The sequence below is a fragment of the Pelodiscus sinensis genome, chromosome 2 (genome assembly GCF_052426305.1).
Source record: "Pelodiscus sinensis isolate ZL-2025 chromosome 2, ASM5242630v1, whole genome shotgun sequence".
In the NCBI taxonomy this organism is placed as follows: Eukaryota; Metazoa; Chordata; order Testudines; family Trionychidae; genus Pelodiscus; species Pelodiscus sinensis.
In genome coordinates, this window is record NC_143053.1 from 175,703,742 (window position 1) to 175,715,979 (window position 12,238).

Here is a 12,238-nt window from a genome sequence, read left to right on the forward strand (position 1 = left end):
ATCATTCTGGGAAGATGATAGAATAACTGCAATGCCTTTCTATTTAATTATTTAGTGGGTGGACTAGATAAACCAGAATAAGGCATTTTGCATTCAGTACTAGTAGCCAGCACTGATCTTTTCCTGAAAGACCTCATGAAAAACTGTGATTGCTTGGTGTCAAGATTTCTTAGCCTTAGCAGACAATATAGATATCTGTAGATGCTGGCCTTCCTTAGCTGTGGAATTTCCCTGAATCTTATTACTAGTCAATTAAATTAACTAGACAAAAACTGTTAGGCCGTATGAGTTCCAATACCTAGACCAAATTAATAGGGCTGGAAAGTCTGAATGGATGCCATTCCTACTGTGCTTCAATTTCACTAACTAACAAGGATTGTGCTGGGCAGAGGACATGAAGTAAATCACCACCAGAGAGGAAACTGCCCTAAGAAGAATCTGCAAGCTGTGAACTATCTTTACCTTGTACAGTAGACTTCCGATAATCTGGCACCTTTGGGACCTACGTGGTGCCGGATTATCAAATATGCCGAAGTATCAGAAGGTACTCCAGCGGGGAGCTGTGACGGATCTGCTGGGAGCCGCACTGCGTCCGGGGGTTGGGCGGGGTACAGCTTGGCAAAGGGCGAACCCTCCGCTGTTTTGCAGGAAGGCGGGGGAAGCCCCGCGCCGCTTCCAGGAGGGGAGCGGGCTCCCCACCCCCCAGACTGCAGTAGTTATCGCGGAGCAGGTGGGTGAGGGGCGGCGCTGAGGGACCAACCCGGCAGCACCCCAGCTGCTCTGCTGCACAGCTTGTCCGCCGCTTGTCAGTTTCAGCAGCGGCAGCAGAGGACTTGGGGAAGCGGCAGAGTAGAGCAGCTAGGGTGCTGCCGGGTTGGTCCTGCAGTGGTGCCCCTCACCCCCCTGCTCTGTGCCCAGCAGCACCCCAGCTGCTCTGCTCTGCCGTTTGTCCGCCGCTCATGAGTTTCAGCAGCAGTAACGGCAGACTTGGGGAAGTGGCGGGGTGAAGCAGAGCAGCTGGGGTGCTGCCAGATGGGTCCCGCAGCGCCGCCCCTCACCTCCCCCCCCCCCGCTCAGCGATAACTACTGCACTCTGGGGTGTGGGGAGCCTGCTCTCAGCAGTGGCGTGGGGCTTCCCCCGTCTTCCTGCAAAATGGCGGAGGGTTCACCCCTCGCCGCGCCGTTCCCTGCCAGCAGCTCCAATTGTCCAGATGGCCAGAGCACTTCCAGGTTCCAGTTGGTGCTGGAATATCGGGAGAGTGCCGGACCACTGAATGCCGGACAAATGGAGTTTAACTATATAAGGATTTCACAGGAGGCAGGTATGTGACACAGCGAACATGGTTCCCCTTTCCTCATTCATATAAAAATGGTGTGCACAAGCTACAGCAATTTAATTAATCTGGTTCCATCATATTCCCATTATCAATCCTTTTTCAGAGACTAGCAATACTAGGCAATAAAAAAAAAAAAATGACCATGAACATGGCTTACCCTTGAAAAATCTCAAGATGGAAAATAGGGGGGAAAAAAGAAAAAAATATTTTTGTATTATAAAAGTTCCATTGTTTAAGAAACCTCACTTTGTCCTTGTATCCAGAGCAAACAAAGAACGAACCGTGATATTTAGGCTGCAATTTTGTAGGCTATTTTTCCATAGGGTGAGTTAACATCTGTACTTGGAATGGAAAAAAGCCTTACAGTAATTAGTGTCTTTTGTTTAGTAATGCAGTTTAATATGCAGACTCACTAAAAGCTAAACCGGCCCTTACATATGAAGTGAATACCTGTCCTAGCTAAGTGGGGAAAGGATGTGCTGGTTCTTATGGTTTAAAAAACTTAATCCAACTGTCTGAGCAAAATTTGTGTTAACTCAATACAGTTCTGGGTTAGCAGGTCAATCTGCAAGCTACACAGAGCCCCAGCAAACTTTCTTTTGCAACAGGAATAGGCTTATTGTTGTGCCAATTTTATAAAAGTATCTTAAGTAGTCCAAGGAATCATATGTTTAACAGTCAGAAAAATAATCATCTTGAGAAACAAGAGTCTTGCATACTTGCATGTGCTTGACCACTAATTTCCTGTTGCAGAGCCAACACACTGGTTAGGTTAATAATTCTTCTCTTAGGGGTGCAGGCAGCAGTCATTCCCTTTCTAGTATCTTCCTCCATTTCTACATCAGAGTCTGACCGCTGTCTCTTTCTGCAATGCAGAGACAAAAAGAAAATATTTTCTGTTCTCATTAGAATGATATTCAAGTGTATACTCAACCTGAAGTGCAGTAACCTCACATGAAACAGCAATCAGGAAACCAGCTAGCTCGAAAGTTTCAAAAAAGGAAAGACTTCATTTCATTTCCAAGGCACTGTTTAACAAAACAGGCCAACTGTTAAAGCTATTTAGGGATTCTTATGACTAATCACTTTGGCCAAATCAACTGTTTAAAAAGACCTCTTCAAAAGGAGTTAGACTTGGCCCTAAAGGAGATAATCACAGAAGATCCAGCATGTACCTTGATTAGATTTGATTTTCTTCAATATAATGAAAAATTAGTTTTCTCCTGACTATTTGTAAATAGTTAAAAGTCACAAATCAGATTATTTTTTTCCAGGAATTATCTGCAAGATTAGAAAAGGAACACTGGGTATCCTCCCTGCTCATTAACTATAAGGGGAAACTCAGTCCTCTATGAGGTGAGCATAAGAGATTGTGATTCATACATAATCATCCTAAATAAAACAAACCCTATTTACTTTTCACTATTTATGCTGTTCATTTCCTTCACATTCATCTCTCAATTTGGAGAATGGTCATTTTCACTTTCTAATTCTCCAGCAGCAGCACAAGACTTCTGTGTTATGGTTTATAAAGATTTTAATTCCTCTGTGAAAGCTCAAGATATTTGTTCACATTTGGTTTTTAGCTTTCCTAAAGCCCTTTTCCTGATTTTCCTAAAAAAGCACCCAAACTTAACTGCACACCTTTCATAAACAGCAGGATGAATGGACTTAAATCAAGTCTAAAGGGCAGCCATGTTAGTCTGTAACTTTAAAAACAAGCAGTCCTGTGGCACCTTGGGCTAGGTCACACTACCAGATTATTTAGAAATAAATTATTCTGAAATAATAACTCCTGAAATTACTATTTCAAAATAAGCTTATTCCTTTTCACAAGCAGGAGTTATTTCAAAACAACAAGCTCGTTATTTCAAAACAGCCTTGGTAGTGTGGACGTTTGCCTTGTTATTTTGAAATAAAGGAAGGTATTTTGAAATAACTCTACAGTGTAGACACATGCTTAGAGACCAACATATTTATTAAGTCTGAGCTTTCATGGGTAAAACTCACTTCATCAGATGAGTTGAGTGGAAATACAGAAACCAGGGTGTATATGATGATAAAAGAAGTTACCTGTCAACTGTATGACCAGTGTTAATGAAGCTTATTAAATCAGGCTGGATGTCTCTCATTCATAGCATATGATGTAGAAACGCAAATATCAAAAGGCAGAAGAAATTGCCTTTGTAGTGCATGAACCAATCAAACTCTTTATTCGAGCCTGATTTGATAGTGATGAACTTGTAAATGAACTCTAGTTCAGCGGTCTCCCTCTGTAATCTAGTGATAAAATGCTCTTGTAGAAGAATGGCTACTTTTAAATCCATGATTGAATGTCCAGGAAGGTTAAAATATTCCCTCAGGTTTATGTATATTGCCATTGCTGATGTCTGATTTGTGTCCATTTATCCTTTGGCGCAGAAACTGCCCACTTTCGCAGTACATGGCAGAGGGCATTGCTGGCACTTAACGGCATATATTACATTAAATGTGTGAGCCCTGATGTTGTGGCTTACGTGATTAGGTCTGCAAATATGTAGATACAGTTGGCAACGGGGTTTGCTGCAGAGGTAAGTTCCTGGGTAAGTGCATCTATGCAGGGGTATGTGACTACTGATAAGTATTTGCTTCATGTTGGGGGGAGAGAAGGGGCCTTTCTGTAGGGGTTTTACTCACAAAAGCTCATGATCTAATAAATTTGTTAGTCTCTAAGGTGCTCACTGATTTAAATAAAGTGATATCACTTACAAAAAAAAAAACATGATTCAAATCAACAACCAGAGACCCTTGATTTGAATAATCAATATTTTGGAATTTTTTGCATTTGTTCATTTTAGTTATTTTCACAAAGAAAAGCTGATTCTTATGAGTCAGTAACTACGAAAACATGTCGATTTGCAACTAATTACACTAAATGTGGTGCTTTTTGCACCAAGAGGATAAACTATGCCTATTACATTTATTTAAGCTACTACAGAACTTAACTTGTGTTTATTCAAATTCTAAATTCAATTATAAAATGCACAAAAACAGCATTTAGTTTTTCTTAAATTTCTGGATAAAAAAAGTTTTTAAAAAACATTTTGCATTTAAAACTGAAGGATTTACTAAAAGAAAATATCAACTACATTCAGTGAATTGAAGTGACTGCTTCTCATCAAGATTTTAGAACTATTAGGGCTCATCCTCTCACTCCTAATTTTTATTCGTAGAGTGGAAGAAGGAAAAAAGTTTTCCTGCTTTTTCAAATACAACTTTTGTTTCTTAGCTTTGAATGAACTAGTCATTGAACTGAATTAGTTGAATAAATTGAAATTGAGAAAATATTGTTTACACCTGCAGAAAAGTTAACTGTTGTCAAAAGCTGATTTAGTACTTCAACAAACTTTGATTCCAGATGTTTAACCACTAGCACCATTTAAGTGGTCTTTCTCTAAGAACTTGATAGCAAGCAGACACTGCTAATTTATTTAATTTAAAAATTTAACTTAAAATGAAGGCCTTAATATACAGTTTTTAAATTGACATTTTCAATAGGTTTATTTCTTAAACAATATGTTTTTTTAAATCGGATTTAAGTTAAACTTTTCTATAAAATTAAAAAAATATGTTTATCCACTTTGATAAAAACTAATCATCTATCAGCAGGACTCGCCAATCCGCAGTGAGCCCCGCTCGCCAGTCACGCTGTCCAGCGATCTGCGCATGTGCAGATCGCCCAAACCTGGCTCTTCCAGGTTACAGTCTACTCGCCCCGGGCGAGTAGATTGTATTATTTGTCGAGCCCTGTTATCAGCATAGGTCATCTTTACCTAGTAAGACCTGTTTCAGGACTCAGCCTTCCACTTTCCTTCTGCAGTTCTGGTGTCATCACTGAAGCTTCCTGTGCAACAGCCATTGTATCAAAGTCATTGAGATCTTCCATTTCAGTATCCTGCTGCCTGGCTCTGCCATCAGAAAGGTCTGTTCTACCATCTTGGATCACTGTTGTATGCCCAGTACTCGAGACTTTCTTCACAGGCTGAAGGAAAGCATCCAGCTTTTGGTCTCGGGAATCAGTACGGACCATTTGGTGGGCATAGACTTTATCACTTGTTCCTTTAGTTGTGAAAGAGGAGGTCGCTACTGATTTAACAACCTCAGTGGAAGAGCATTCAACTCCTGGGATCAAAGTCTTCATTGCAAAAATGGGAAAAGAAGAGAAATTCAACATCTTCAGGAGACTGTACATGCCCATGTATTTATTTTAAGGCTTTGTCTACATTACACAGCTTTTAGCAACACATGCATATAGTTATTTTGCATATATCTAACATACATAACTGTTTCAAAATGTTATAAGAACACAAATGGTAGTGTTACATAAATGCATAATTCTACTTAATGTTGTCTTTAAACATTAATTAAATGGAACATCCATTAATTTAATATTTTGTAAAAAGTAAACAATGAGTTCATTTAAAAGGTCTCCCTTCAGTCTAAAAATATTTTCTCATCATCTGTAAACCCAAGGGCTGTGTCTAAACTATACCCCTCTGTCAGCAGAGGGATGTAAATTAGATGTTTCAAAAGTGCAAATATCCCACGCTTCATTTGCATAGTCGCATCATGGTGCTGGAATGGGGATCTTTCGAACAAGTGCCCCGTTGTCGAAAAAAACGTGTCTAAACTGCAGATTCAGTTTCGAAATGGCACTTGTTCGAAACAGCGCCATGACGCAATTATGCAAATGAAGTGCGGGATATTTAAATCCCCACTTCATTTGTGCTTTCAAAACATCTAATTTACATCCCTCTGCTGACAGAGGGGTGTAGTTTAGACATAGTCCTAATGACTAACTGAAAGAAAGAAAAATGGGTTCTCCCTCCCCTACTGTCTCCCCCAGTCTGTTTACATTGTGCATTTGCCAACAAAACGGTGGAATGAGACTTTTGTCATGAAAAATGCCCAAGTTTCAGTGACAAAAAACTACTACTTCGAGAGGATGTACCAGGGCTATTCACCACTCCGGCACTCCAAGTGCAGAAGGTGGGGGCCCACAAAGACTTTAAATGTACCTTGCCTCCACAGGATGCAGTTACAAAACTCCCCCAGAGTCACAGATTCACTGACTTTTGGGGGAGGGGAGGAGAGTAGCTGCCATTATCAAGTGATTTTATCCCTAAAACCAGGGGTGAACACTTGAATTCTCCCCCAAGGGTACCCCAAGCTCTTTTGCTGCAAAAGAGATTTAAAAAAAAAAGAGAGAGACAGAGACAGAGAGAGAAAACAAGGTACAGTTCTTGGTAGCTGACCACCCAGTTTCAGGCAGGCACATCCATACACACAGAACCATTACTCTCCAGAACACAATCAAATCACCACCTTAAAAAAAAGTGATTTTTATTACAAAACAAAAGATACACTTGATAGAGCATACTTGGTTGCTAGATGTTGCATAGCAACTAAGGAAAACAAATTAAAACACAGAGAAAATCTCTGCGAACAATTCTTCGATAGTAAATAAGGAGGGGAGGCATAGATTCACAAAAAGCAGTTCAATCCTAACCACAAAATAAAGAAAATACCCACAGCAACTAGATAAGCTTTTTCAGTCCACTTCTATGCCCCTAATTACTTGTTAGTCCTGCCTGGCTTTAAATGATTTTGTGTGTCTCAATTCCTGGTTTTATTCTCCTACACAAAGAAAGCACACAAGGTATCTATTTCCAATTCAAATTTCAACACTCTCTCAATTGGTTCTTCTGCCGGCCCCCCGCCAACACCCTTCCTAGTTTAACCCCTTAGTCATCGGGTGCTGGCCAGCACTCCTCCTATCCATTACAGGGTGTCGCCGTGGATGCTCCATGTTTGGTCTTGAAGTCGTCCCAATGCCTTGGAAGCAAGTCCCTGCAGGTGTGGTGCCAGCTGGCGCCTAAAGATACCGCACACGCACAGCCCCAACCCTCTTGTTCCTTCTCAACCATCTTTGGCCTGAGATGGAGCTCTGTAGTTCTCTGGTTTACTTGAAGTGTATCTTGTAGTTTTTAAAGCATTTACTAGTTATTAGTCAGTTTTAGTTAGATAATTGTTGTTAAATTAAAAAAAAAAAAAAAACTTTTTTGGCCATGCCTGGTTCACCAGGCTTTAGACACTATGCCTCCTGCAGGGAGGCAATCCATATTTCTGGCGGGCATTCCGAATGCATCAGGTGTTTGGAAGAAAAACACTAATCTCAGGACTGTCTGCATTGTGCCAAACTCAAAGCCAGGACTCACAGGGACAGAGACCTCCATTTAAAGTTGATCCTCACGGAGAAGAGGAGACACCCGGCTTCAGATCCCAGTGTGCCACCTAGGGAGGTACAATCACCCCAGGTCTCCCTCAGGACAAAAAAAGAGGAGATGTTCCTCAGTGCTCCACCATGAGCCCACCTCTAGAAAAGGTCTCTGTCCAGAATTTCCACACAGAGGTCTCGTGCCGGAACTTACAACGCTCCCGGTACCTCAGGAATTGCAGCACCGTCAACTGCCACCGAAGGTGACCATAAAGGGTCCTAAAGCCATGCCGGCACTTGCTTTGGTGCCAATGATGGCATCAGTACCACCGCTTACATCCTTGGTACCAGTAATGACAATAGTACCGACAATTGCAGTGCCACCACCATCAGCTCCTCCTGCACGCCCAGTGGTACTGACAGCGTCGTCTATTACAGCTGCACCGATAGTCCTTACCCACTCGCCAGCAATGTTGGCACCAATGAGATTAGTGGAACTGATCATATATTCTGTGCCGTCAACGTACCAGAGGTCGTTACCATCAGTTCCGACCACACCGTTGGCACCATATAGGCTGGGAATATACACTCCAGCACCAATCCTGGTGGCCCTGTTGCCATATATGCGAAATGCTGATCTCGCAGTGATGTCAGCTCCTCAATCTCTGCTTTTCGGTATTGATGCATCGCCAGTACCAACATCTCATATGCTGTCTCCAGTGCCATCACAATTTTCCAGCAATGAAGAGGGCATACAGGTCTCCTTCTCTCCACATTGTAGTCCTCTACTATAATACTGTCCTCATGCCCCTTCTCCATGGTATGGTCATCATTGGATACCTTTTCTGGTACTGTATCCTCCACAATGGTCTTACTGGAGCCCCTGTGGTTCACACAGGAGACACCACACAGTGCAGCCTAGTCCTTACAAACAGGCTAGTTTTTATACACCACGCACGACACCATCCGTGCAGCAGCCTGATACTGAACCACCTCAGGCAACTGAGGAGTCCCTCCTGACTCATCACCTCCAAATAATTCCTCACCCTCACCTGACAAGGCCACAACTCCAACTCTGGCCGTTAATGACTTTGCCCACTTCAACGAGCTCTTTAAGAGAGTGGCAACTGAACTCAAGACTGCCACAGAGGAAATTGTACAGCCTCAACATGAGCTCACTGACATTTTACAACCTTCACCATCATCCAAGATTGCCTTCCCTATCAAACTCACTATTTTGGACCCTACCGACACAATTTGGCAAACTCCTGCGTCCATTCCACCAGCGTGCAAGGGAGCGGATAAGAAATACTATGTACCCACTAACACCTCGGAGTTTCTCTTTACACACCCCACCCCAAACTCCCTAGTGGTGGAAGCCGCTCACCACTAGGCAAAACATTCTTTTGCCACTCATTTGGATAAGGATAGCAAGAGACTCAACCTCTTTCACTGCAAGGTTTACACTTCCACAACTTTACAGTTCAGGATCTTGAACTACTCAGCCCTGCTGGCTAAGAATGATTTCTGCAACTACTCCAAACTTACGGATTTTGTGGATGACATTCTGGAGGCAAAGAGGCCCCAATTTGTGGCTATTATTTCTGAGGGACAGGTTGTTTCTCGAGCCACCCGCCAAACAGCACTGGATACTGCGGCTAGAACCACAACCACTGCCCTTGTAATGCAGAGAGCTTCCTGGTTCTCCCCAGCCACCTTCCCTTGAGAGATACAATCCACAGTCAAGGACTTGCCCTTTGACCACATGAAACTGCTTGCGGCCAAGACCAATGAAGTCCTCAATACCATGAGGGTCTCTTGCGCAACTCTCCATACTCTGGGCATACATACATCCACTAACTGACGCAGGCAGTACTGTTACTAGCCTTATCAGTGATCAGGCTATCCTGCCTCTCTCAACCAATGTCAGGACAACAATGCCAGCAGGAATAGAACCCAGCCTCAGACGGCTGTCAGGCTTGGCCCTCAACTGCCACCGGCCAACAAACAAATTTGAAGCCTTGATCGAGGGCTCCGAAAACCCCTTAAAAGTTTCAATGCAAATGACTATGAGAATCTTCCTAAACCACCTCTACCCATTTTACCACCAATATTTCTCCATCACTTCAGACAGATAGGTGCTTGACATCATTCTGACAGGTTACATCATCCCGTTCCTCTCCAAGCCCCCCACCCACACTCTTACCCTATCCCTCTTCAGGGACCCCTCTCACAAGTCCCTGCTTCAACAAGACGTGCTGCACCAGTTAAATCTAGGGGCCATAGAGCTGGTCCCGCAACAGCACAAGGGGACAGGCTTCTATTCCCATTACTTTCTAACTCAAAAGAAGTCAGGAGGCTAGAAGCCAATTCTAGACTTGAACAAGTTCATCAAGACTCAAAATGGTTACCTTATCAACAATTATTCCAGCATTGCAACAAGAGAACTGGTTTTCAGCACCTGACCTCCAGGACACTTACATTCATGTTTTAATACATCCTGCTCACAGGAGTTTCTTAAGATTCATGGTAGGCCTGGAACACTACCAATATCACATCCTACCTTTCGGGCTATCCATAGCCCTTCGAGTTTTCTCCAAGGTGCTCACTGTGCATCTTCACTCCATGGGAATTACTATAGTCCCTTATCTAGATAACTGCCTCCTCAAGGCTACATCTCAGACAGAGTCTGCTCACAGAACAGCAATAACCATAGAGTGCTTCCAAAAGTTGGGCCTTTGCATAAACTGGGAAAAGACCCTTCCCAGACTATGCAGTTCATTGCAGCCCACCTGGATTCCCAGGCGACACGAACCTACCTACCTCACAACAAATTCACCATTCAGACACTGGCCACAGCGATTTATTTCTCGACATATACCACAGCCAAGGACTGCCTACAACTTCTTGGCCACATGGCTTATATGACCTTTGTGGTGTCACATGCTTGACTCCACATGCACTGCTTACAGCTCTGGTTCGGCAGGAATCCCATGTCACTCCTGCTCACCGTACCACAGAGGTCAAGACGTCTCTCCTCTGGTGGACCAAAAAATCCAATCTCTGCACAGGGGTCCCATTCCTGCAATGTTCTCGCACAATTACAACAGACGCTTTGCTCATCAGGTGGGGACTTCACCTCTTAGACCAGACTGTCCAGTGCCGTTGTTCAACTCAAGAGATGCCCCTACATATAAACCTCTTGGAATTGCATGCCATACACAATGCTTGCAGGCACTTCCTGCCTTCCACTGCCAACAAACATGTCCATGTTTTCACACCCAACATTGCCTGCATCTTCTATATCAACAGACAAGGGGAGCCAGGTCTCCATCCCTGTGCACTGAGGCCTTGAAACTGTGGAACTTCTGCATCACTCACCATATCCACCATATTCTCCTGGCACAGTCCCTGCAGGGACTGCTTCAAAATCTCCGATCCAGGTGTCAGGATGGCTTCAAGTCCGAACGTGGAGCATCCACGAGGACACCATCTCGAAGAACTCCAGTTACTGCACAAAGTGAGTAACCTTTGTTTCCACCCCTACAAGAAACTTTATTTTCTTTTCCCCTTGCTTTATTATTGACAAACATGCAGTGTCAACACCACAAGGCACTTTTTTGCTTTTCCTGCCCTACAGGAAGCGTCCCACAATGCCCATGCTGCTGCTTTGGTCACCAGTTTGAACTCTGCTGCCCTGCAGCCAGGTAAACAGCTATCCACCCGCTCTGCTTACAAGCCCTAGGAATTTAAAATTCCATTTTCTACTTGCTTGATCAGTGTGGAGAGGTCTCAAGGCGTCTTCACAGGTGACTTTTGCTGGCTATCACCAGTGGCTCTCCCACTTGGACCACCGCAGAGCTGTTGGATCTGATCAGTATATGGGGAGAGGAGTCTGTTCAGTTCCAGCCATGAACAACCCATAGGAATTGGAACATGTATGAGCAAATTTCTCAAGACTTGTGTGAAAAGAGTTATGAGTGAGACATGATGAAGTGCAGAGCAAAGATAAAGGAATGAGGCAGACATTCCGTAAGCTGAAGGAGGCAAACTGTTGCTCCACTCCTGTACAAAAGACCTGCTGTTTTTATAAGGAGCTGGATGCTCTCCTCAGTGGTAACCAATGTTCCCTCTAATCTTTTCCATTTATATACAGATTTTTTCCATCCATGTATAAAATCCTTTTTTCTATGTACACCGAGACATGTGCAGTAGACATTGCCAGTAGAAACAAAAACCTAGCTGTGGGTGCTCTGCCAGTCAACTGGGCAACGTTGGAATCTGCAGCACAAGTGCCCAGCTTACAGAGAACATTAGTGGTAACCCCACCTCCACAAGTTCCGTGGATACTTCAGAGGGCATGGAAGCAACAGAAGAGAGGACCTAACCCAGACGATGAAATAACAAATGGAGAGGTGTGAGCCAGGCAAGGATGTGAGGCTCCCAGCAAGGGTTGCCCAGGGGAGCCAGCAGCCAGGAACTGTTCTCCACTCCTGAGGTACATAGCCAATCACAGCAGCTGCTCTCCAGAGAGCAGGAGACGAGACACAGGGTAAGCGGTGGCTGTGGCTTGGAGTGCAGAGGTGAGCATAGGGTATAGAGAAGTGGAAAGCAACTGTGTTCCTGTGATTTGGATGATGTCCTA

The 12,238-nt window shown here is 43.7% G+C and overlaps 1 protein-coding gene across 3 annotated transcripts in view; it reads right to left on the reverse strand.

Moving 5' to 3' along the window:
- Window positions 1-12,238, reverse strand: part of MLH1 (mutL homolog 1) — a 44,667-nt gene that overhangs the window by 10,539 nt on the left and 21,890 nt on the right. For all 3 annotated transcript variants that reach the window (XM_075921790.2, XM_075921791.2, XM_025185134.3), the window contains 2 exons: window positions 5,150-5,511; window positions 2,057-2,202 (listed from right to left, as the gene is read on the reverse strand). In XM_075921790.2, coding sequence (XP_075777905.1) covers window positions 2,057-2,202; window positions 5,150-5,511 — 508 coding nt within the window. The remainder of the gene's footprint in view (window positions 1-2,056; window positions 2,203-5,149; window positions 5,512-12,238) is intronic.